The sequence below is a fragment of the Myotis daubentonii genome, chromosome 6 (assembly GCF_963259705.1).
Source record: "Myotis daubentonii chromosome 6, mMyoDau2.1, whole genome shotgun sequence".
NCBI classification, from domain to species: Eukaryota; Metazoa; Chordata; class Mammalia; order Chiroptera; family Vespertilionidae; genus Myotis; species Myotis daubentonii.
Genome location: NC_081845.1, coordinates 64,480,440 through 64,504,415, shown reverse-complemented (window position 1 = coordinate 64,504,415; position 23,976 = coordinate 64,480,440). Strand labels below are relative to the sequence as shown.

The following is a 23,976-nucleotide window of genomic DNA, read 5'->3' as shown; positions in this document are numbered from 1 at the left end:
GCATAGCACCACGCTGTGAAGGTGACGGCGTTTGAGGGCCTTGGTGAAATGGAAAGGGCTCGGGGGTTGAGCAGGAAAAGCGCCCAGCGGGCTTCAGGGACGCCCCACGCCTCAAAGGGAACAGACAGCGGAGGCGCAGGGATCCATTCGCACAGACGTTTCGCTCACACGATTGAAAAGAGCGGATTGGTCCAGCCGTGAGTGCCCCGCCCACAACGTCTCGTCCACCAATGGGTGTGAGGCCACGAGGGCCGGCGCAAGGGCGGGGCGCGCCTCGCGCGGGCTCCTTAAGTAGCGGCTGCGTGGACGCCCTGGCAGGTCAGCCACACGACGGCACGGCCGGGAGGTGCGGGCCGGACGGGAGCGACGTCGGCGGCGCAGGGTTCCCTTCGAGGCACCATGTCTAGGCAGGAAGCCGGAGCCAACGCCTCCTCCTCCTCCTGGGTCGTTGCTTCTCAGCGAAGCTCGGCAGGGCCCCGGACTCCGGAATGGAGGCCCACGGAGGAGCCGAATCGAAGAGGGCGAGGAGGCCGTAGGGGCGGCAGAGGCGGCGAGTGGAGGGAGCCCTCCAGCCCTCAGCAGCCTGTGGCTGATGTCCCCCAGGAACCACCGCTCTGCTTTGGACTGAAGAACGACTGGGTCGGCGTGGTGATCGGTGAGAGCGGGAGGATGGGTGTGCGGGGGCAGGGCCGGAAGAGGAGAATGGTTGTGGCCAGGGGCGGGGCCTCGGCAGGGGCGGGGCCTCGGCAAGAGCATCCCTGGTGATATTTCCATTATCTTCTGGGACTCGAATGATAAATCACTTAGCACACCTTTTGATGTTTACAAAGACATTGTTTAGGGAGAGCAAACTTTTAGTTTTTATTTGTTATTTTAAAAAATATTCATTTATTTAATATGTTTTTATTGATTTCAGAGAGAAAGGGAGAGGGAGAGATAGAAACATCAGCGATGAAAGAGAGTCATTGATCGGCTGCCTCCTGCACGCCCCCTACTGGGGATCCAGCCCTTGACCAGAATAGAACCTGGGACCCTTCAGTCTGAGGGCCGATGGGAGTGCAAACTTTTATTTATTTATTTTTAAATATATTTTATTGATTTTTTTACAGAGAGGAAGGGAGAAAGATAGAAACATCGATGAGAGAGAAACTTTGATCAGCTGCCTCCTGAACACTCCCTACTGGGGAAGTGCCCACAACCAAGGTACGAACTTTTAGAAGACTTCCAGAAAGCTTTGGAATGAAAGATCAGGCCCTTGACAGCTTACCCCAAAATGAACAATACAGCAGTGCTGAAATCAATCTCAGCATCATATGGAGCCATTAACCACAAATAAGGAGGTGGAAGATGTAGGGCAGCTCAGATCATTAGCCATATCTTGCACATAGTTTAACTTAAATATGATTTATCTGCTGAAAACGGCATCTTTTTTTCTTAGTATATCTAGAGTCTTACAAATTCTTTTTCGAAAAGCATTTAGAAATTATTGGAATTTAGATTTGCTCCATTTATTGCCATCAAGTCTGAAGATGAGTTCCAACAATTGACCAGTAAGTATGGGAGCCAACATTTTGTTTTACCCCTTTTTTAACCTCTTTTGAAAAAAAAGAAAAAAAGAACAGATTTTGTAGGCTGCTATTAAATAGAGCAATATAAGACTAGTTGCTTGACCAGCCAGAGAGTAATTGACCTCTCAGGGTGGCTCAGGCTCAAAGATCTGAAGAATGATGCCCCACAAATGAAAGCCACTACTAGGTTACAGTAAAAATCACTTAAGCTCTCAACACTTATTGAGCACCTGTGAAATGCAAGCACTGTGCTCAAGAGCACCGACTTGATGTTGGTTCTAGATCCAGTTTTTTAAAAAATAAATACAACTTTGGGGGGAGGGAGTGGCGGGGAGGGGTTCAATTGGGGGGAAAGACATGTAATGCTTTAAACAATAATAAATAAATAAATAGCCCTACCTGGTTTGCCTCAGTGGATAGAGCGTCAGCCTGTGGACTGAAGGGTCCCAGGTTCGATTCCAGTCAAGGGCACATGCCTGGGTTGTGGGCTCGATCCCCAGTGGGCAGGAAGCAGCCAATCAATGATTCTCTCTCATCATCAATGTTTCCATCTCTCCTCCCTTCTTCTCTAAAATCAATAAAAATATATTTAAAAATAAATAAATAAATACAACTTTAATTTACACATGAAGCATAGGCCATCTTGTTCATGTTTCCTCCATTTTGTAAAAACTGCTGTTTGAAATTTTAACCTGGCTATTCTTGGCTTTTGTAAAGCACGCTTGCTTACTTGAATAATAGGGAGGGTGGATTCAGCTGTCTGACCTTTCGAGCAGCTCCAGGGGGTCCCTGGTTACTCCCATACTCCAGTTATCTGAAATGTACTATGCTCAAGTTACAAGCTCAGGTTACAAGCAAGGCCTGCAAAAGGTCCGGAAGTATAATCCATATTTGGGAGACAAAGGGCTGGGAAGAGTATAAAAGGGAAAAGCTTCCTCCATGTGCTTGCTTAGACTCTGGAAACAATATTCCTCTAAGCCCACTGGTGTAATAAAAGACTCTAAAATTTGGCTTACTGATTAATTAAGGCATCCTCTGTTTAGCTCACTGATTTACAATATAACACACAACAATTTTAAGTGTACAGGTCAAAATTGTTAACTATAAGAACAACTGATGTTGATTCTGGCTCCAATTTTTCAAAATAAATACAACTTTACACATAACAGTTTTAAGTGTACAGTGTACAGTACAAAATGATAACTGTAAGAACAGTTTTGTGTAGTAGACCTCTAGAATGTTCTCATTTTGCATGGCTGAACCAACCCATCAAATCTCTCTCCATTTTCCCTATCCCACATCCCTGGCAACCACCATTTTACTTTGCTTTCATTAGATCCTTCATAGATGTAGAGTCATGCACTATTTTTTTTCATCATTGGTTTATTTCACTTAGCATAATGTCCTCAAGGTCCATCGCTGTTGTCACAAATCCAGGATTTCTTTTTTTCTCCCCTCAGGCTGAAAACTTCCATTGTGTGCACATGCCATATTTTCTTCATAGAGTCATCTATTGACAGACATTGACATTGTTTCCACCTCTTAGCTGTTGTGAATAATGCCAAAATGAGCATGGGAGTGCAGATATCACTTGAGATCCTGATTTCAGTTCTTTTGCATAAATACCCAGAAGTAGAATTGCTGGATTATACTATAATTCCATTTTTTATTTTTAGGAACCTCTGTATTGTTTTCTATTGTGGCTCCACCAATTTATATTCACATCAACAGTGCACAAGGGTTCCCTTTTCTCAGCATCCTCTGGAACACTTACCTTTGTTTTTTAACCTCTTATCTTTTTGATGATGGCCCTTGTAACACTTATAAAGTAACTTCTCATTGTGATTTTCAATTTACATTTCCCTAATGATCTCAGCATCTTATCACATATGCCTGTTGGACATTTGTATGTCTTCTTTAGAGAAATGTCTATTCAAGACCTTTCACCATTTTTTTTTTATTGCTTAAAGTATTACAAAGGGTCCATTTTTCCCCCTGCCCCCCGCCCTAGACAGTCCCCTAGCCTCCCCTATCCCTCAGTGTCTTATATCCATTGGTTATGCTTATATGCATGCATACAAGTCCTTTAGTTGATCTCTTACCCCCCTACCTCCTGCCCCCCAACCTTCCCCGGCCTTCCCGCTGCAGTTTGACAATCTGTTTGAGGCAGCTCTGCCTCTGTATCTATTATTGTTCAAAAGTTTATAATGGTCTCTATTATCCATGAATGAGTGAGATCATGTGGTATTTTTCCTTCATTGACTGGCTTATTTCACTTAGCATAATGCTCTCCAGTTCCATCCATGACGTTGCAAATGGTAAGAGTTCCTTCCTTTTTAGAGCAGCATAGTATTCCATCGTGTAGATGTACCACAGTTTTCTAATCCATTCATCTACTGATGGGCACTTAGGCTGTTTCCAGATCTTAGCTATGGCTTTCACCATTTTTTAATTGGATTTTTGTTGTTGTTGAGTTGGTGTGTGTAAGGGTTCTAATTTCTCCACATCCTTGGATCTAATTAGTTTGTTGGGACTGCTAATGAATCCTTAATATCTACGTCTAGAAAATGAGCCTTTTCCATGCACCAAAATTTGAAATAGAAAATGCTTGCTTTCCTTTTTCCAAACTGAAAATGATTATTGGACCCCAGGAGCCTTTGTTTGAATGATCTGGGAAAGAACTAGACAAGGTTCTTTGGGGAAAGTAGGTATATCCCTCTTACTGATTTCAACTTGGCTAAAAAAAAATTATTTTCCTTTATTTTTTAAAAACAGGTCGTGGTGGGTCAAAAATAAAAGACATCCAAAGTGCAACAAACACTAAAATACAGGTACGTGATCTGTGTTCTTAAATCCCGAAATGCATAGTTCATTCATAACTCTCGTTTCTGCTCAGTTATTAACATACCGTGGTAACTTAGATAAGCTGCCAAAGCTCTTTATACTACCATTCTTTTCAAGAACTCACCTAAGCTATGGGCCATTCCAGGTCTCAGTTTTTTGATTCATGGAGGTAAACATCTTTTTAAAAAAATAAAATCTTTTATTGATTTTTAGACGGGGGCGAGGGGAGGGAGACAGAGAGAAACATCTATGTGAGCAAAACATTGATGTGAGTGAAACGTCAATTGGCTGCTTCCTGCCCGCCCTCTACCAGGGATGGAGCCTGAAACCCAGGCATGTGCCCTGACCAGGAATCAAACCCGCAACGTTTTGGTCATGGGATGATGCCCAAGTGAGCCATACCGGCCAGGGTGGAGGTAAAAATCTTTAGAGATAAGCTTCACTGAAGAATGAGATCTCTGGGGACTATCTGATATGCCCTTCCTGACCCCCATTCCTCAGACCTTGAGCTGTTCCTGTTTCCCACTCTCAGTGGGCAGCCACATCACTCACCAAGTTCCCAAACCAGGAACCTCATATTACTAACGTCTCATTAATCTACAGCCAGCCCATCATTGTTAAGTCCTTTCTATTTCCTGTATTTCTCAAGGAAAAATCCCATCACTTGGGGCATTCTTCCCTAAATGAAGCATCCTGCTTCCACTGGTCCTCCTCTAACCATTCTCCACTGTGGCCAGACCAATCTTTCTAAAATGCAAATTATGTGTGTTCATGACCTTTTCTGCATAAAAGCCTTTCATAATATCTCAGACACTGATAGCAGTACTATACTTACTTGTGCTTTTATATTATTTGAGTGATTGTTGGAGGGGTGAGTGGCAAGGGGACTTCAATCATACCAATTTTTTCCCTTGAATCTAGGTAATAAAAGGGTGCCCTGAAGCAGAAATCAAAATTTTTGGTAGCAAGGCAATGCAGACAAAAGCAAAAGCAGTGATAGATAATCTTGTTAAAAAACAACAAAATTACAATTCACAACCCAGAGTTGGTAAGTGATTTTTGCCCACTAAAGCCCTGTAAAATTTTTTAAAAATTTCATTCAGTATTATAAGCCATGTTATAGCTGATGCTTTTCCTGATAATAAAGCTTTAGGTTGCCATCATTAAATCTAGTCTGTTATAGGATTTTTTTTCTGTGGAATTCCAGGATACATTTTCCTCAAATGAAAACACATAACCTCCTTGGTGAAGCCTAGCAGTTTTACTTTTAGCTACAGATGATTGGGAAAAAACAGACTAGCCTTTCAAACATACTTCTATTAATGATAGAGCAAGATTAGTCCTGGCCTCCTGTCTCTATGGTCTCTTCCCTGGAACGTGACTGACTTTGAAAACTGCCTAATAAATTTGGTATTTTAAAAATCTCAGATCTGATTGGGCTAGAGAAACAGCAACATGGACATGTGCTCTGACCAGGAATTGAGAACCAGCCACCTTTCAGTGCACGGGACAACACTCAACCAGCTGAGCTACACTGGCCAGGGCTAAGACTCCATTTCTTCATCTGTTAACCTGGAGTAAACTCAGCTCACAGCATTATAATAAAAATTAAGTGATATGTGTGATTTATTAGTAGACACTAGGCTCTCATGCTATTTAACTTCTCCAATAAGTTACATTTCATAAATCTGAAGTAGATAACTGATGACAAAAACCATGACCAGAATTGTCATGGTACTATAGCATTAAAATCCTAAATTTTTATATTGCAAGCATTATTGTCAGGTTATTAAAACACAAAATAGTAAAATGGTTTTGAGCATTTTGTACTGGTAGGATTTGTTTTGAAACTAATTCGGTAAAAATATTTTAACAGATATTGTTGCATTCCAACCTTCTTTTCGAAGAGATGTAAGGACAGATGACAGTGTTGTTACAGAAGATCAGCCACTACTTGATTGGGACCAAATTCGAGAAGATGCTTTGAAATGGGAGGAAAAAAAGTGGGCAGGTTGGTGCTGTATTCTTTTATTTATTTATTTTAATATGTTTTTATTGATGTCCAAGAGGAAGGGAGAGGGAGGGAGAGATAGAAAAATCAATGATGAGAATCATCAATCAGCTGCCTCCTGCATGCCCCCTACTGGGGATCAAGCCTACAACTCCGGCATGTGTCCTGTCCAGGCAGGAATTGAACTGTGACCTCCTGGTTCATGGGTTGATGCTCAACCACTGAGCCAGGCAAGTGTTGTATTCTAACACTTACATGTGGTGTTGATGTTTCTCTTAATTGAGGTTTTTATCCTCTGTAAAATGTGTTACTTTTAGTAATAAGGTCTATATGAAAAATGATAGTCAAGTTTGCAATGCTGCAATTATTTCCTAGGACATGATACTTTCTATGTTCTCTTTGTTGTGATTTATGCTATAAGTAGGAAATTAAAATATTAAACTTACCCACTCTTTGTCTTATTTGAGGTAACTTATTGCAAAAGTTTAATAAAATAGAAAATCAGGCCCAAGGGGAAATGAAGGGAATAGACATGCTGACCATGAGTTATTAACATTGTTGCTGTGATTGAGCAAAAGTTGATCTTGGAGTATCCTGACTGACGAGGACAAAATAACAAGGGAAGAACATTTAATAAGCGTTCAGTTCTTGAGAAGATATGAGTTTTTTAAATTTGTTTAATTTTAAATGAAATTCTTACTTGGAATTATATATGGAGTGAAATGTTCCATAACCAAATTTCAGAGTAAATTTGAGCACTAAATTTGTCTATCAGAATGAGGCAGCAATATATTTATTTAAAATTAAAAAGCTAATGCACTAAATGTAACAAATATTAACGATGATTAATTCCACAGTGGCAGTCAACCTTTCTTCATATTAAGTTTCCAGTGCCACCTCAACAATATATGAGTTGAGGGGATTTGGGATGGGTGACCAGAAAAAGGATTTTCAAGTTTGGAGGAGATATAAAGGCACTTAAAGATGAGTAGCTTCTGAGGGTAGAATAAGGACAAATATTTTATTTTTAAGTAGTAATAGGAAATACCTTTAAAGAAAAGATAAAATCAGTTTACTATATTTGAGAGAAGATTCATCAACTGTGATCATTGTGATCTTGCAAAGCATGGTTTCTTTTATATTTAATTTTATAATTAAAGACCTCTTTCTTGTGTGAAAAATGTAATTAAAAGACAAACTAAAATTCTGGCATAAGCCTGGCTGACAAAGTGTGGAACAATTGTCTAAAACTGTATGGATGAACTTGATACGTGTTTTGGTTGATTTGTGTTACTTTAAGTGTCAATGAAATGTAAATTGTCATTATTCATCAAAGTTTGAATTTTCACCTTTGTCTCAGATTTACCTCCAATTAAGAAAAACTTTTACATGGAGTCAGAAACAACAAGGTCAATGTCACAAGGGCAAATAGACATTTGGAGGTGGGTTACTTTTCCAAATGAGTATTTGTATAGTTATGTTATTAAATTAATTTGGGCAAAGATTTGAAATGATTGCATTTGAAGTCTACACCTTTGATATAAAAATGAAAACTTGGTAACCTATTGACATATTTTAGAGCATTGCTATGTAATAAAACTTTCTGCAAAGATGGAAAATGGGCTATATTTGTGTCTGATAGAATAGTCACTATCCTATACTAATAAAAGAGAAAAATGGTAATTGGCGTACAACCGGTACCTTTTTCATTGGCTAATCAGCGAGATATGCAAATTAACTGTCAGCCAAGATGGCGGCTGGCAGCCAGGCAGCTGAGAATAGGAGGCTTGGTTGCCCCAGCGATGGAGAAAGTCAAGGATCCCCGCAGCTGCAGGGCTCTGAGCTCCTGAAGCAACAACTCCAAAAGATACAATGTTTCAATTATAGAAGCTAAAAGATGGCAGTTAATTTGCATACTCAGGCTCCAAGCAGAGCGAAGCCAAACAGCCCTGAAGCAGCAGGGCAGAGAGGCCTCAGGGCCTGGGATCAGCGGAGCCGAGAGGCCTCCCAGCCCCGGTGATCAGCAGAGCCGAGAGGCCTCCCGGCCCCGGTGATCAGCGGAGCCGAGAGGCCTCCCGGCCCCGGTGATCAGCGGAGTCCAGAGGCCTCCCAGCCCGGTGATCATCCGAGAGGCCTCCCAGCCCCGGTGATCAGCCGAGACGCCTCCCAGCCCCGGTGATCAGCGGAGTCCAGAGGCCTCCCGGCCCGGTGATCAGCGGAGTCCATAGGCCTCCCAGCCCTGGTGATCAGCGGAGTCCAGAGGCCTCCCGGCCCGGTGATCAGCCGAGAGGCCTCCGGGCCCGGTGATCAGCGGAGTCCATAGGCCTCCCAGCCCCGGTGATCAGCGGAGTCCAGAGGCCTCCTGGCCCGGTGATCAGCCGAGAGGCCTCCCGCCCCGGTGATCAGCGGAGCCGAGAGGCCTCCTGGCCCTGGGATCAGCGGAGCAGCGAGGCTTCCCAGCACCGGGATCAGTGTGACAGGGTGCGGAGCCCCAACCCTCTGATCGGCCCTGCTCTGTGCATGACAGGAGTGGCGCTGCAACCTCCCTATGGACCCTGCCTTGAGTGTGACAGGGGACGGTGCCCCAACCCCCCAATCGGCCCTACCCTGAGCATGACTGAGGGTGGCATGGCAACCTCCCAATCCGCCCTGCTCTGTGCATGACAGGAGGCGGGGCCCCAACTCCCCAATGGGCCCTGCTCTGAGCCCGACCAGGGGTTACACCTAGGATTAGGCCTGCCCTCTGCCACCGGGGAGCAGGCCTAAACCAGCAGGTCCTTATCTCCTGATGGGTCCCAGACTGTGAGAGGGCACAGGCCAGGCTGAGGGACCTCCTCTCCCAACCCCGAGTGCACAAATTTTTGTGCACCGGGCCTCTAGTATATATATAGGTATGGAACACTTAATATATAGCTACCTCCTGACCTATGAACCAGGAGGTTATGGTTTGATTCCGGGTCAGGGCACATGCCCAGGTTGCAGGCTCCATCCCCAGTGTGAGGCATCATTGATGTTTCTTTCTCCCTTCACCTCTGAAATCAATAAAAATATATTTAAATATGTATATATATGTGTGTGTGTGTATGGCTATTATAATTGAGGAACTGAAATTTTAACTTAAATTATTTATTTATTATTTTATTTTGTCTTTTTTTGTTAATCCTCACCCAAGGGTATTTTTCCCATTGATTTCTAGAGAGAGTGGAAGGGGGTAGGGGGAGAAAGCGAGACACATAGATTGGTTGCTTTCTGCACACCCAACCCTACCAGGGTCAGGGATCAAATGTGCAACCCAGGTTAATGACTTTAATTAGGAATCAAACCCACAACCCTTCAGTGCTAGGGCTCTAACCACTGAGAAACATCCGCCACAGCTTACTTGAAATTTTTTAATTTAAAAAGGCACATGTGGTTGATGCTTGCTGTATTGAGTAGAAGTTTTAGAGAATTATTTCTGCAACTGAAAATCATAAGAAATTGATCTGGTATCTGAATACTAGAATAATTTTTTACTCTTCAATCCTTATTATCTGGAATTAAAGGTCCTATTGGCAACATTTTTTTTTTCTAATAACGCCTGTTAGAAAATTAAGATAGTATAGCAGAAACAATAGTTATTCTAGAGATTGGGATGGGGTTCAGACCTTGGAAAAGTAACTAATACTCACTTGCCAAATGGGAATAATTCCCACTTCACAGGATTGTTGAGGTTTAAAGAAATAAAGCCCTGACTGGTGTGGCTTAGTTGACTGAGGGTCCCCCTGTGCACCAAAAGGTCACCAGTTCCATTCTGGTCAGGGCACATACCAAGGTTGCAGCTTGGATCCCCAGTCGGGATGTATGATGGAGACAACCAGTCAATGTTTCTCTCTTACACCGAAGTTTCTCTTTCTCTCCCTCTCCTCTCCCTTCCTAAGAAAATTTTTAAAAAAATTTTTAGAAAAAGGAAATATGTGTGTAACATGTTGGCCCTCAAGTGTTTGCCAATCTAATTTTGAATCATGAACCATATAATTTTCAAGCTCTATTCTTTTTTTTAAATCTTTACTGTTGAAAGTATTACATATGTCCCCTTTTTTCTCCCATTGACCCGTTATATCTTGGCGGCCCCCCCCCCACACACACACACTTCAGGCTCAGGCTCTATTCTTAACTTTTCCATGAAACTTTCATTGGCCCATTCACATATACAATGTAATTTTTTCCCTTCTTTCTGCAACTATTCTGATAAGAAAAAAGATGTGCTCATTTACTGTAACTGTACTAACAGTCTGGTTTTAATCAGTTGCAATTGAATTTCTAGATATGACCTGAACTAATGCTGGAAAATTTCTTGCTTGGGGAGTAAAGTGACCAAAACCAATAATATTTCTTCTGTGTTGTTGTTGTTTTTTCCCTTAAAGGAAGGAAAATTATAATATAGTGTGTGATGACTTGAAAGATGGTGAGAAACGTCCTATCCCCAATCCTACTTGTAAATTTGAGGATGCCTTTGAATGTTATCCTGAAGTTATGGAAAACATTAAAAAGGCAGGTTTTCAAAAACCAACACCAATTCAGGTATGCTGAATAATTCTTTTTTTTTCTGAATAATTCTTTAATTCTAATATTTCATTGGCCATTTTCCATCCCCACCCCCAAACAATATCTGTTAGAAGTTAAATAACCAGGGAGCAACTGTCTCTTATGAGCACTCCTCCAGCACTTCCTGCACTACCACTTCTAGCACTCAGAAAATATTTGTTGAATGAAGTTTGGGACTGGAATAGGAGGGACACTTGACACAAAGAAATGCACTTTTGATTTCACTATTTATCATTCTATTTCAGTCGCAGGCATGGCCAATAGTTCTACAAGGAATAGATCTTATAGGAGTAGCCCAAACTGGAACAGGGAAGACACTGTCTTACTTAATGCCTGGATTTATTCACCTTGACTCTCAACCAGTGTAAGAATTTCTACAGCTGGGTTCTCTAGGGGTTTAATGGACGTGGATACCAAAAATTCACTTAAAGTTTCTTTGACATATTGTATCAGTCAAAAGGTAATGCCTAGTCCCAGGGAAATACACTTTCACTGTGCTGGTGAAAGTATGAATAGATAAAACATTCTTTTCTTTTTTTTTTTAAATAATGCGTTTTTGAACCACTGGACTTTTGATTAGCTTTTTTTGTCAGGTTTTGTTTATTCTTTTTTTTTTTTTTTTTTTGATTTTTTACAGAGAATAAGGGAGAGGGACAGAGAGTTAGAAACATCGATGAGAGAGAAACATTGATCAGCTGCCTCCTGCACGCCCCCTACTGGGGATGTGCCCGCAACCAAGGTACATGCCCTTGACCGGAATCGAACCTGGGACCCTTGAGTCCGCAGGCTGACGCTCTATCCACTGAGCCAAACCGGTTCGGCAGATAAAACATTCTGATGAAGCAATAGATAGTACCTACCAAAGGTCTTAACAGCGAAACAAGGGAAACAATTTATTTAAATTATCATGTTCAGTACAATTGTGTGAGAGAATGTTTGACATAGGAAAGCATTGGCCATATTCAATGAAAAGGCTTCTATTTGGGCCCTTGGATTTTTTTGTTTTACTGTCTTTCTATATTTCTCCACCTTTTATGGTGAATATATGTGACTTTGACACTCCTCATTGCTACAAATTTTAAAAGCACTGAATGAATGTACCATGTATCTGAGACAGGTACTTTAATAGTCTGTTTTTCTCTCCGAAGAGCTAGAGAGAAAAGGAATGGCCCTGGCATGTTAGTCCTTACACCCACTCGGGAATTAGCTCTTCAAGTGCAAGCTGAATGTTCTAAGTATTCATATAAAGGTCTTAAAAAGTAAGTCATTTCTTTGTCTGCACCTGCATCAGCATCTTGATCATTTGTAGCTTTATACATTTTCCTATTATTTTTCACACATTTCAAGAATATGATTGGCTTGGCATGGCTCAGGTATTATCCCTGACAATATAATTATAACCAGGGCAATGGAATCAATAACAGTGATGTAAAGATGGCTCTTTATGACACACCAGCATGGGTTGATGGGTGTTGATAGTTCTCAGAAAGGGGCATGTAATTCCAAAGGCATCTGAACGTGAACCTCTATTTTTTTTTTTAAGTGTTTGTATATATGGTGGTGGAGATAGAAATGGACAAATACAAGACCTGACAAAAGGTGTAGATATCATCATTGCAACTCCTGGAAGATTGAATGACCTGCAAATGAATAACTTTGTCAACCTGAAAAGCATAACCTACTTGGTAATCATGGACAGGGGTCTGGAATAATGGAAGAGCTGAACTCTTATTAAAATACTTTTCAAATGACTGTTCATTTTATAATGGTTTTATTTTTTAAAATATATTTTTATTGATTTCACAGAGGAGGGGAGAGAGAGAGAAACATCAATGATGGAGGGAATTACTGATCGGCTCTCCCGCATGCCCCCAACTGGGAATCACGCCCAAAACCCGGGCATGTGCCCTTGACCAGAATCAAACGCGGGACCCTCCAGTCCACAGGCTGATGCTCTATCCACTGAGCCAAACTGGCTAGGGCTATAATAGTTTTAAATCATAGGAACATTTCTCATTTCCTCTACTATGTTAAAGTAAGGGTTTTAAGATAATTTTATTTTAATGCTTTTTTTTAATAAATGTTGAAAAATGTAGATAAGTACAAAAGAAAATAAAAATCCACATGGATATTTAGATACAATTTTTCATTAAATAGATTTAGAAACTTAGCCAACTTATAAATAATCAAATCAATTTATGTTGGAAACACAGACCTTTTATATAAGTGATGGCAAACCTTTTGAGCTCGGCGTGTCAGCATTTTGAAAAACCCTAACTTACCTCTGGTGCCGTGTCACGTATAGAAATTTTTTGATATTTGCAACCATAGTAAAACAAAGATTTATATTTTTGATACTTATATACTTAAATGCCATTTAACAAAGAAAAATCAAAAAAATGAGTTCGCGTGTCACCTCTGACACACGTGTCATAGGTTCGCCATCACTGTCATATTCTCCTGGAGAAGTTAAAATAGAGGTTTAAGTAATAGGGAAAATGAGAAAAAATTATCTCAGTATTCTATTCATAGAGAGCATACATACTAGCTACCTCTCATATCTAATCGAGCCACATTTTTAATGCAGGTATTAGACGAGGCTGACAAGATGCTGGATATGGGATTTGAACCACAGATAATGAAGATTTTATTGGATGTGCGCCCAGACAGGCAGACTATTATGACAAGGTAGGTATGTGACTAATTGCTAGCCTACAACATATAAATCTGGAATAGATTCGTTCTTCGGTTGATTTCCCCACAGGATTTTCAGAGCATTTCTTGAAAGTATTTTGAGATCCTTAGGTGAAAGGTATGTCATCACTTAGTATAGCAACTCAATGTATCAGTGTAACAAGGACTATTGTGTTTCCTAAATTACAGATAGAGATTTCTATAAAAACATGGAGGGGACTCTTAAAGGGGAGGTCGTGTTTCATAGTGGGCTCTCACATTTGAATAAATGATCCCCTGTCCTTAGGGATAAACATTTGATTACTGAGTACTTTTTGCCCAAAGTCAAACTGAGGAAGCAGTGATTGTTATTTAAATGCATAGTGATCTCACCCTGGCCAGTGTGGTTCAGTTGGTTGGGCGTTATTCTAGGCATCAAAAGGTTGCTGGTCTGATTCCCCATAAGGCACATGTCCAGGTTTCAGGCTTGATTCCCAGTCGGGGCATGCAGGAGGCAACCAACGGTCGTTTCTCTCTGTCCCACTTCCTCTCTTGTTTAAAATCAATTTTTAAAATCTTAAAAAAATAAAATAAAAACTAATGCAAAGTGATTTGTAAACTATTTTCTCCTTTGTGTTATTAGCATAAAAAAGTGGTATATACTTGGTGAACTATACTAAATTTCTTCACTTTGTTTTCTTTTTAAAAAATTTTTTTAATTGATTTTAGAGATTTTCCTCCCATGGGACTGAACCCACAAACTGGGTATGTGCCCTGACCAGGAATTAAACTGGTGATCTTTTGGTGCACAGGATGACGTTCAACCAACTAAGCCACACTGGCCAGGGCCCTCACTTTGTTTTCTTACTAATCTTTCCATCTAATTTCTGTGAAAGTATATATATACTTAAATATATATATATTTAAGAAACATTTGAATATATATATCCTCTCATAAGTACGCTTAAAATGTTTTTTGGGGCATAGTTTTGCCTGCTGACATTGTATGAAAAATACAAGGTTTTTACTTTTTTTAAAATAAAGGCCAAGAGAAATCTAACACTTGGCATTCATTTTACCTTTTCAAATATTAGAATTTAAGGTATAAATCTCCTTCACCATTGGTTTATAAACCTAGGTATTAACCATATTTGAGCCCTAGCCCTTTTGGCTCAGTGGATAGAGTGTTGGCCTGCAGGACAAAGGGTTCTGGATTCAATTCCTGTCAAGGGCACGTACCTCAGTTGCAGACTCCTCCCTGGCCCGGGTCCTGGTCAGGGCTCACGCAGGAGGCAACCAGTCGCTGTGTTTCTCTCACATCGATGTTTCTCTGTCTTTTCCTCTCTCTTCTACTCTCCATAAAAATCAATGGAAAAATATCCTTGGGTGAGGATTAACAAAAACAAACAAAAAAAAACATATTTGAGGAACCAAGATGGCGGCATAAGGTATAAACCTGTACGTGCTGCCCCCCACAACAACATTAAAACTACAACTATAAGACAAAACAGCTATCCAGAACCACAGGAAAGCTGGCCAAGTGGAAGTTCTACCACTAGAAGGAAAGAAAAACGCGCATTGAGACCGGGTAGAAGGTGCAGAGGCGCCAAGAACAGTGGTACGGAGGCACACGAACTGGGCTGCACCTGGGTGCGTGGTTTTTTTCGATCGGAAGGGATACAAGTTCTCAAATGCACTGAACTAATTTACGGCGAGACTCTGGAGTCCCAGACTCCTACGGGGAGAAATTGGACTGTCTTGCAGCGGGTCGGAAAGCAAGGGTGATTTTCTTGCAGTGCTGCTCGAAGGGATCATTGTTGCTGTGGGGCGGGGACTTGGGACACAGAGACATGGAGATGGCTGATGACAGCCATTGCTGTTTGCTCTGCCCTGGTGATTCTCTGAGACCCCGCCCCACTCAATTTACATCCCCACCCAAACTGTGCGCAGCGGTGCAAAAGAATTACCTGCGCTTTTGCAGCCTAACCTAATTGCAGCTGGGTCAGAGAGCTCCAAAACTTCCAAACCCCAAACAAAGAGGAGAAATCTGCTGGTATCGCCGTAGCTCCTGCTGGGTGGACTCACACAGTGGTTGACTTTGATATCCAGGAGCCAGGGTATCCCTGGTCAGATATCAGATTTCAACTCCTCACATCCATAAGGGACACACTCAAGAAGCAGACTCAGTGAGCACCAAAGCCCTACTGAAGCAAGCCCTACCCCATAAGGGTGTCTTCAGCACAGCAGTTCTTCCACTGTAGACACAGCGGGTCCTCGCAGTCAGCCAAAAATGCGGAGACAAAGAAACATGTCACAAATGAAAGAAATGGAGGAAAGCAAACTAATGGAGGACATAGAGTTCAAAACCACAGTTATAATGTTACTTAAGAATCTTCTACGAACCTCTGAGGAACTTAGTGAGACCTTCGAGGATCTTAATGAGAATGCCAAAAAAATGGAAAAGGACCAGTCAGAAATTAAACATACACTAACTGAAATTAAAAATAATATACAGAGGTCCAACAGCAGACTAGAGGATTGCAAGATTCAAGTCAAAGATTTGAAATACGAAGAAGCAAAAAACACCCATCCGGAAAAACGAAATGAAAAAAGAATCCAAAAATATGAAGATAGTGTAAGGAACCTCTGGGACAACTTCAAATGTACCAACATCCGAATTATCCGGGTGCCAGAAGAAGAGAGAGAACAAGATACTGAAAGCCTATTAGAAGAAATCATGACAGAAAACTTCCCCTACCTGATGAAAGAAGTAAGTCCAGGAAGCAAAGAGAACCCCAAACAAAAGAAATCCAAAGAGGACCACACCAAGACACATCATAATTAAAATGCCAAGGGCTAAAGACAGAGAATCTTAAAAGCAGCAAGAGAAAAACAGTTACCTACAAGGGAGTACCCATATGACTGTCAGCTGATTTCTCAACAGAAACCATGCAGGCCAGAAGGGAGTGGCAGGAAATATTCAAAGTGATGAATAGCAAGAACCTACAACCAAGATTTCTCTACCCAGAAAAGCTGTCATGTAGAATTGAAGGTCAGATAAAGAGCTTCACAGACAAGAAAAAGCTAAAGGAGTTCACCACCACCAAACCAGGATTATATGAAATGCTGAAGGATATTCTTTAAGAGGAGGAAGAAGAAAAAGGTAAAGATAAAAATTATGAACAACAAAGTGACAACAAATAAATATCAACAAGTGAACCTAAAAATTAAGTCAGAATAAACTGGTGAATATAATAGAAGCAGGGGCATAGAAAGGGCGTGGACTGACAATTCTTGGGGGGAAGGAGGTGTGGGGGGTGTGGGAAGAGACTGGACAAAAATCTTACACCTATGGATGAAGACAGTGGCAGGGGGTAAGGGCATGGAGTGGGGTGGGAACCAGGTGGAGGGGAGCTATGGGGGAAAAAAAGAGGAACATCTGTAATAACCTGAACAACAAAGATTTATTAACTTAAAAAAACATATTTGAAGGTTTCTCCTAGTAGTTGCACTAAAGTTGAACACTTCTTTGTGAAGCATATATTTTCTGTAAAATCTGTCTTATTGAAAAGTACTAAATTTGTCTTTCGTGAGCAATTTGGTTCATAGCATTCTTAGGAAACTTAGTAATGTTTGATTTAGAGTAAATTTTTAATGTTTGTGTATCTTTTTCCCTTTTTTTAATTTTCAGTGCAACATGGCCATATGCAGTCCGTCGGCTTTCACAATCTTATTTAAAAGAGCCAATGATTGTATATGTTGGTACTTTGGACCTAGTTGTAAGTTTGTTTTTTAATTACTATTTTAATAAATGTTTCAACCCCGCTTGTGTTACATAATGGTTGAGCATCTACCTAGGAATCAAGAGGTCACTGGTTCCATTCCCAGTCAGGGCACATGCCCAGGTTGCGGCCTCGATCCCCAATGGGGGGTGTACAGGAGGCAGCTGTTTGCTGGTGTTTCTCTATCATTGATGTTTCTACCTCTCCCTTTCTCTCTCAAAATCAATAAATACTATAAAAAATATTTTTTCCAATGCAAATGGAGAACTTTATTTGATTGCTTAAAATGCTATCACATTTATTTTTTTATTAAATTTTTGAGGGTGACATTGGTTAGTAAGATCATATAAGTTTCAAGTGTACATTTCCATGATGCATGATCTGTATATTGCATTGTGTGTCTACCACCCAAAGTAAAACCATCTTCAAAAATATACTTTGTGTTTTGGCAAGTCTTCTCTGCCCACTCCCTAATTTTAGAGCAAATACTAGATACATATGATTTTATTTATAAACTAGGGGCCCGGTGCACGAAATTCGTGCACTGGGTGTGTGTGGGGGGGGGTGTCCCTCAGCCCAGCCTGCCGCCTCTCACATACTGGGAGCCCTCAGGCGTTGACCCCCATCACCCTCCGATTGCTGGCTCTGCCCCTTGCCCAGGCCTGATGCCTCAGGCAGAGGCGTAGACCCCCATCACCCTCTGATCACCTGATCGGCCCCTTGCCCAGGCCTGACGCCTCCGCCAGAGGTGTCAGGCTTGGACAGGGGACCCCCCATTGCCCCCCTATCACTGGCTCTGGCCCCCGCCCAGGCCTGAGGCCTCTGGCCCAGGAATCATGCCTGGGCACGGGATCCCCATCTCCCTCTGATCGCTTGCTCCACCCCCCACCCAAGCCTGACGCCTCTGACCCAGGCTTCAGGCCTGGGCAAGGGGACCATCATATCCCCCCAATCCCCGGCTCAGCCCCCCACCCAGGCCTGATGCCTCGGCCAGAGGAGTTGACCCTCATCACCCTCCAATCACCAATCACCGGATCGGCCCCTTGACTAGGCCTGAGGCCTCCGGCAGAGGTGTCAGGCCTGGGCGGGGGACCCCCAGCTCCCCGCAGTTGCAGGCTCCGCCCCTGCCCAGGCCTAACGCCTCTGGCTGAGGCGTCCGGCCCGGGCAGCGAGGACCTGCAGCTGCAGCGGCCCCGCAATCGTGGGCTCCGCTTTAGGCCCAGGCAAGGGACCCCTAGCTCCCGGGACTGCCAGCTTCGACCGTGCCCAGCTCCCATCGCTGGCTCCACCCCTACTTCCTGCTATCACTGGCCAGGGCGGCAAAGGCGCCTGATTCTCTGATCATGGCTGGGGGGCAGGGCAAAGGCGGCCCCAGGGCCGCCTTTGCCCTGCCCCCCAGCTCTTAGCTCCCCCCTGGGTTTCCGATCACTGTCAGTGGCAGGGGGCTTCTTCCTGCTTTCCCTTTCGCCTCCCTGCATTGTGCCTACATATGCAAATTAACTGCCATCTTGTTGACAGTTAACTGCCAATCTTAGTTGGCAGTTAACTGCCAATCATAGTTGGCAGTTAATTTGCATATAGCCCTGATTAGCCAATGAAAAGTATCGTCGTACGCCAATTACCATTTTTCTCTTTTATTAGTGTAGATACTTCAGTATATATGTCTAAAAGACTAATTTAGCATACCGTAGTATACCTAAAATTTTAAGAATCCTTTAATACCATAGGATATCCAGTCCTGTGTGTTTCTATTTTCCTGGTGTCTCATTTTTATTAACCCTGTTAGAATCAGGTCCTGAACAAGGTCTATATCTTTGCATATACTTAAGCCTGGTGTTCTCTTTTTGTGAAGTTAAGATAGATCAGTAGTTTCAGATGATGTTAGTAATTATACAATTTATAACTAAAGATCTCCATTATATCTCTCTTCCATTATAAAGTTCTCTCGCCTTTCACTTAATAATTGTAATTGGCCTTTCAGGTAATCATTAATGAAAATTGCCCCTTTTTACTCAGTCACTGGTAATAATAATGGCTCTTTGCCTCAGCTCACTTCATTAGATTTCATGAAAGGCAGGATAAATGGTTGGTTCTTTCCTGTTATTAAATACTACAGTGGGGCCTTGACTTACGAGTGTCCTGACTAACGAGTTTTTCGAGATACAAGCCGTCTCTTGGCCGATTTTTTGCTTTGAGTTGCGAGCTAAAATTCGGGTTACGAGCCAGCTTCAGATAACCCACCGCTAGTTGGCACAGCGAACGTCACAGTGAACGCCACAACATCAGCCCAGCATTCAATTCATTGTAATGATGAAAATTGATTTGACATACGAGTAATTTGAGTTACGAGCTCCGTCATGGAACGAATTAAACTCGTAAGTCAAGGCCCCACTGTATTAAAAATCTATTTTATCTCTGGATCAAAATGGTACCAGAGATATTTTGAAATTTTGCATTAAATTGTCAAAATATTCATAGAATGGAAACTCTTGTGTATAAGCCAAGAATCCTCCATTGTTGTAAGGGCTATACTCAAAAGGGCTATATTCATGTTTTTGTCAGATTAGCCTCACCCCATGGGTATTTCTTTTCCTACAATGGTAACCAAATAGCTTCAACACACTGCCAAGCCTTCAAGAGTTTCCAATGCACATGAAAACTGTACAATATTGTTAACCAGTTCACTCCCAATACAATCATAAAAAGGGAATAAAATATTTTTTTTATGAAAGAATTTCCAACTTCTCTACAAATCCTTGAATAGAAATAGTTTTGCAAGGACCTGCTGCTCTTTTTCCTGTTGGCAGTTTATTAAAGCATTAACCAATGATGTGAAGTAAGATCTATTGTGAGCCAAGGAGGTATGGGATTTGCCTATCAATGTTGATGTACTATGATCTTTGAATCTTTTAGGCTGTAAGTACTGTGACACAAAATATAATTGTCACCACAGAAGAGGAGAAACGATCTCATGTCCAAACCTTCTTAGAGAGCATGTCTCCCAAAGACAAAGTCATAGTGTTTGTCGGCAGAAAAGCTGTGTAGGTATTTTTTTCTTTTACATCCTTAGTCATCAAATGGATTTATTTAGCATTATTTCTATTTGTATCCTATTTTCAAATGAGAGTGGATATGCTAATAGAAGTAAAATAGTGAATTGATGGTGGTATTAGAATAAGCACTTAAGATCACTGACTTGATCTTTTGCTTCAGTGCTGATCACTTATCAAGTGACCTGATTCTCCGGCATATATCAGTAGAGTCTCTGCATGGCAACAGAGAACAGAGCGATCGAGAGAAAGCATTAGAAAACTTTAAAACAGGTACATTTATTTAATTACTATTTGTTGCATTTTATTTATTTTTTTGTTTTAAATATTTTTTTTATTGATTTCAGAGAGGAAGGGAGATAGAGAGATAGAAACATCCATGATGAGAGAGAATGATCCATGATCATTGATTGGCTGCCTCCTGCACACCGCCTACTGGGGGGGATCGAGCCCACAACCAGAGCATATGCCCTTGACCGGAATCGAACCTGGGACCCTTTAGTCCGCAGGCTGACATTCTGTCCACTGAGCCAAACCAGCTGGGGTTATATGTTGCATTTTAAATGAGTACAATGCATGTAATTGGCTGTGTGGCAGCTCTTCTTCATAGAACCCATTTCTAAGATCTGTCCTCAGCTTATAGACATCAAAACTATACTTGGTAGAGCTCTAAATACTAATCAGACTAAGACTGTCCAAATTCAGAGAGCTAATGCTTAAACCTGGATGTCAAGGCAACAATTTGCAATGGGGGATATTTCTATTAATTTACCTGAGACACATGTATCTTGGTGATATGGCTCAGATGATTTAGGGAGCATTTGCTGAACCATGGTATCTACTGTGTTGTAACTTGCCAGCAGTTAACAAGAAAGACTAAATAAATATCCCTTTCCCATTTTCACTACCTTAAGTGTTTTGGTTTTTCCCCCTTTTTAAAAAATTTAAATTCTTAATTGTTAAAAGTATTACACATGTCTTCTTTTTCCCCATTTGACTTCTCCCCGGCCATTCCCACCCCCCGGCACATGCCCTCACCCTCCTACTGTCTATGTCCAGGGGTTATGCTTAAGTGTTTTAATATTAAGTGTTTTTACCTTAAGTGTTTTAATATTAAAGATGATAATATTTCATCCGATTAGATATTAGGGGAAAATATGTTTTCTGATATATCTTGGGTTTATGCAAAAATGTATCTATATTTTTTTGGCTTTACTCTTTAGGTAAAGTGAGAATACTGATTGCTACTGACTTAGCATCTCGAGGTCTTGATGTCCATGATGTCACACATGTCTATAATTATGACTTTCCCCGGAACATTGAAGAATATGTGCACAGAGTAGGGCGCACTGGAAGAGCAGGGTAAGTAAGCATAGTCTACCTGTGAGAAGCCAACCTTGTCTCCTCATTACTCCCCTCACAGACATCCTATATAATAAAGAGGTAATATGCAAATGGTCGTTACACCTTGCCAAGTAATGACCAGATCAGCAGGAGGGTGGGGCAATGAGTTAGGGTTTTTCAAAATGCTGACACGCCGAGCTCAAAAGGTGCGCCATCACTGCCCTATAACCTGCTTTGCTACTTTACTTCTGTTGAACTGGCCTGTTCTGGTTCAGTAGACCCCTCTATGGTTAGCTGCATGTAACTTTCTGATTCCACTCTTTGCTTTATATCTATAGTGTCATATACCCAGTGGTTACTCTTGTCCAAGTTGGCGTAAGTAAGAGGACTTTCCTTCCCAGAGCACCACTATCACACACCCCTTGTAACGTGCTGTTTAAACAACTACAGCGTGTTTAGATTCCATATTGCTGTTTAAATGATGCTAAATTCTGATGTATAATACATATTTGGGCTTGTGAAAGAGTTGAGGTTTTGCTGCAGCTGTTTTTATTCTATTTTGCTAACTGAATAATGAATATAAATTATAAATCAAAATTGCGCGTTTTTCTCCCCCTTAAAGGAGGACTGGAGTGTCAATTACCCTTATCACTAGAAATGATTGGAGGGTTGCCAATGAATTAATTAACATTCTGGAAAGAGCAAACCAGGTGAGAATATAAAACTCATTAGAACACTACCTCATGTCACATATGTTCAAATAATTTCATTTGTTCTCATTACTTGGCTTACCAGAAAAGACAGATATTAAACAAGTAATTAAACATATTATGAGACCTGGCCAGGTAGCTCATATGGTTAGGGCTTTGTTCTGAGATATCAAGGTTGTGGGTTCAATCCCAGGTCAGGGCACACATAAGAAGCAACCATGAATGCACTAGTGAGTGGAATAACAAATCAATCTTTCTCTCTTCCTCTCTCTCTCTCTCTCCCTCCCTCCCTCCCTCCCTCTCTCTCTCTTTTTCTCTCAAATAAATAAAAACATGTTATGAGGACTGTAGCCTAGCAAAGATGAGGAGCTATAAAGTTATATAATTATGGCCACTAGTATAATGGAGATGAGCATCACTGAAAGCCCTGCTGAGGAAGAAACAAGTGGGTTAGGAGAGTTGTAGAAGAATAGGGTAAGTGTTTCAGCACGGCAACATATTCAGGCCTAGAGATGAGAAAGAACATAAAGAAAGTGGCACCAGGTAAGGCAAGTTAAAGGACTTGGAAAGCAACTGGGAGGCTATACAAACGGGGGAGTGTATAATGATGGGTGTTTTTAAGATCAGCCTGATTTTATAGCTTGAAGATAAATTCAGAGTTTAATATGCAGAGACACATTTGAAAGATGTCATGTAAACAGTTCTGGACATGCTCTGATTGAATGGTTTGTAGGCATTTTAGTATATGGTGGGAAAGCTGTTCTACTAAAAGAATAATCTCAATCCTAAAATCACATTTAATGGTTTCAGAGTATCCCAGAGGAGCTTGTATCGATGGCTGAGAGATATAAGGCAAATAAACTGAAAAAAGAAGTGGAAAAAAAATTGGGAAAACCCCAAGGAAAACCCAAGAAGTTTCATTATTAATGTCTGTGTTGAAAAGTGGTTTCAGCCTACTTATAGGAGGTAAAATTTGAATAACACATGGTCTTTGAAATGCCTGTTTTCCTTAACTAGGCTTTGTTTGTATGTTTACTGCAATCAGCAGTATTTAAGAGTTGTTAACATAATAAATTATTAGGTGTTACTCTTTACCTGTTACCTAAATTCTAGGTAATATATCTTATTTAGAGTTAGAACTATTAATTCTTTAAATTGTACAGAAAGATCAAGAGTGTAATGGACTTGGTGTAGGTACACATATCATACCCTCTTCTGAGCAATTTGGTAATGTCTCAATTAAAATACATAGACCTTTTAATCCAGCATTTCCTCTTCTAAGAATGTATTCTATAAATATGTCGGCATGTACAAGTAAAGATTTACTACAGCAATATTTGTAGTAGGAAGAGACTATAAATGTCCAGTAGGGCACCAAGTGAATAAACTATGAAGAAAATACTTTTGCAA

At 41.2% G+C, this 23,976-nt stretch overlaps 1 protein-coding gene across 1 annotated transcript; it reads left to right on the top strand.

Moving 5' to 3' along the window:
• The first annotated feature begins 345 nt into the window (after positions 1-345).
• DDX43 (DEAD-box helicase 43) lies at positions 346-23,585 on the top strand. The gene is made up of 16 exons (XM_059701181.1): positions 346-655; positions 4,344-4,399; positions 5,334-5,460; positions 6,289-6,423; positions 7,784-7,865; positions 10,827-10,983; positions 11,253-11,371; positions 12,156-12,266; positions 12,551-12,692; positions 13,595-13,695; positions 17,372-17,459; positions 20,376-20,503; positions 20,676-20,785; positions 21,736-21,874; positions 22,479-22,566; positions 23,377-23,585. Exons 1-16 carry the CDS (start codon positions 400-402, stop codon positions 23,491-23,493), a joined length of 1,956 nt encoding a protein of 651 aa, XP_059557164.1. The 5' UTR covers positions 346-399; the 3' UTR covers positions 23,494-23,585.
• The last annotated feature ends 391 nt before the right edge of the window (positions 23,586-23,976 follow it).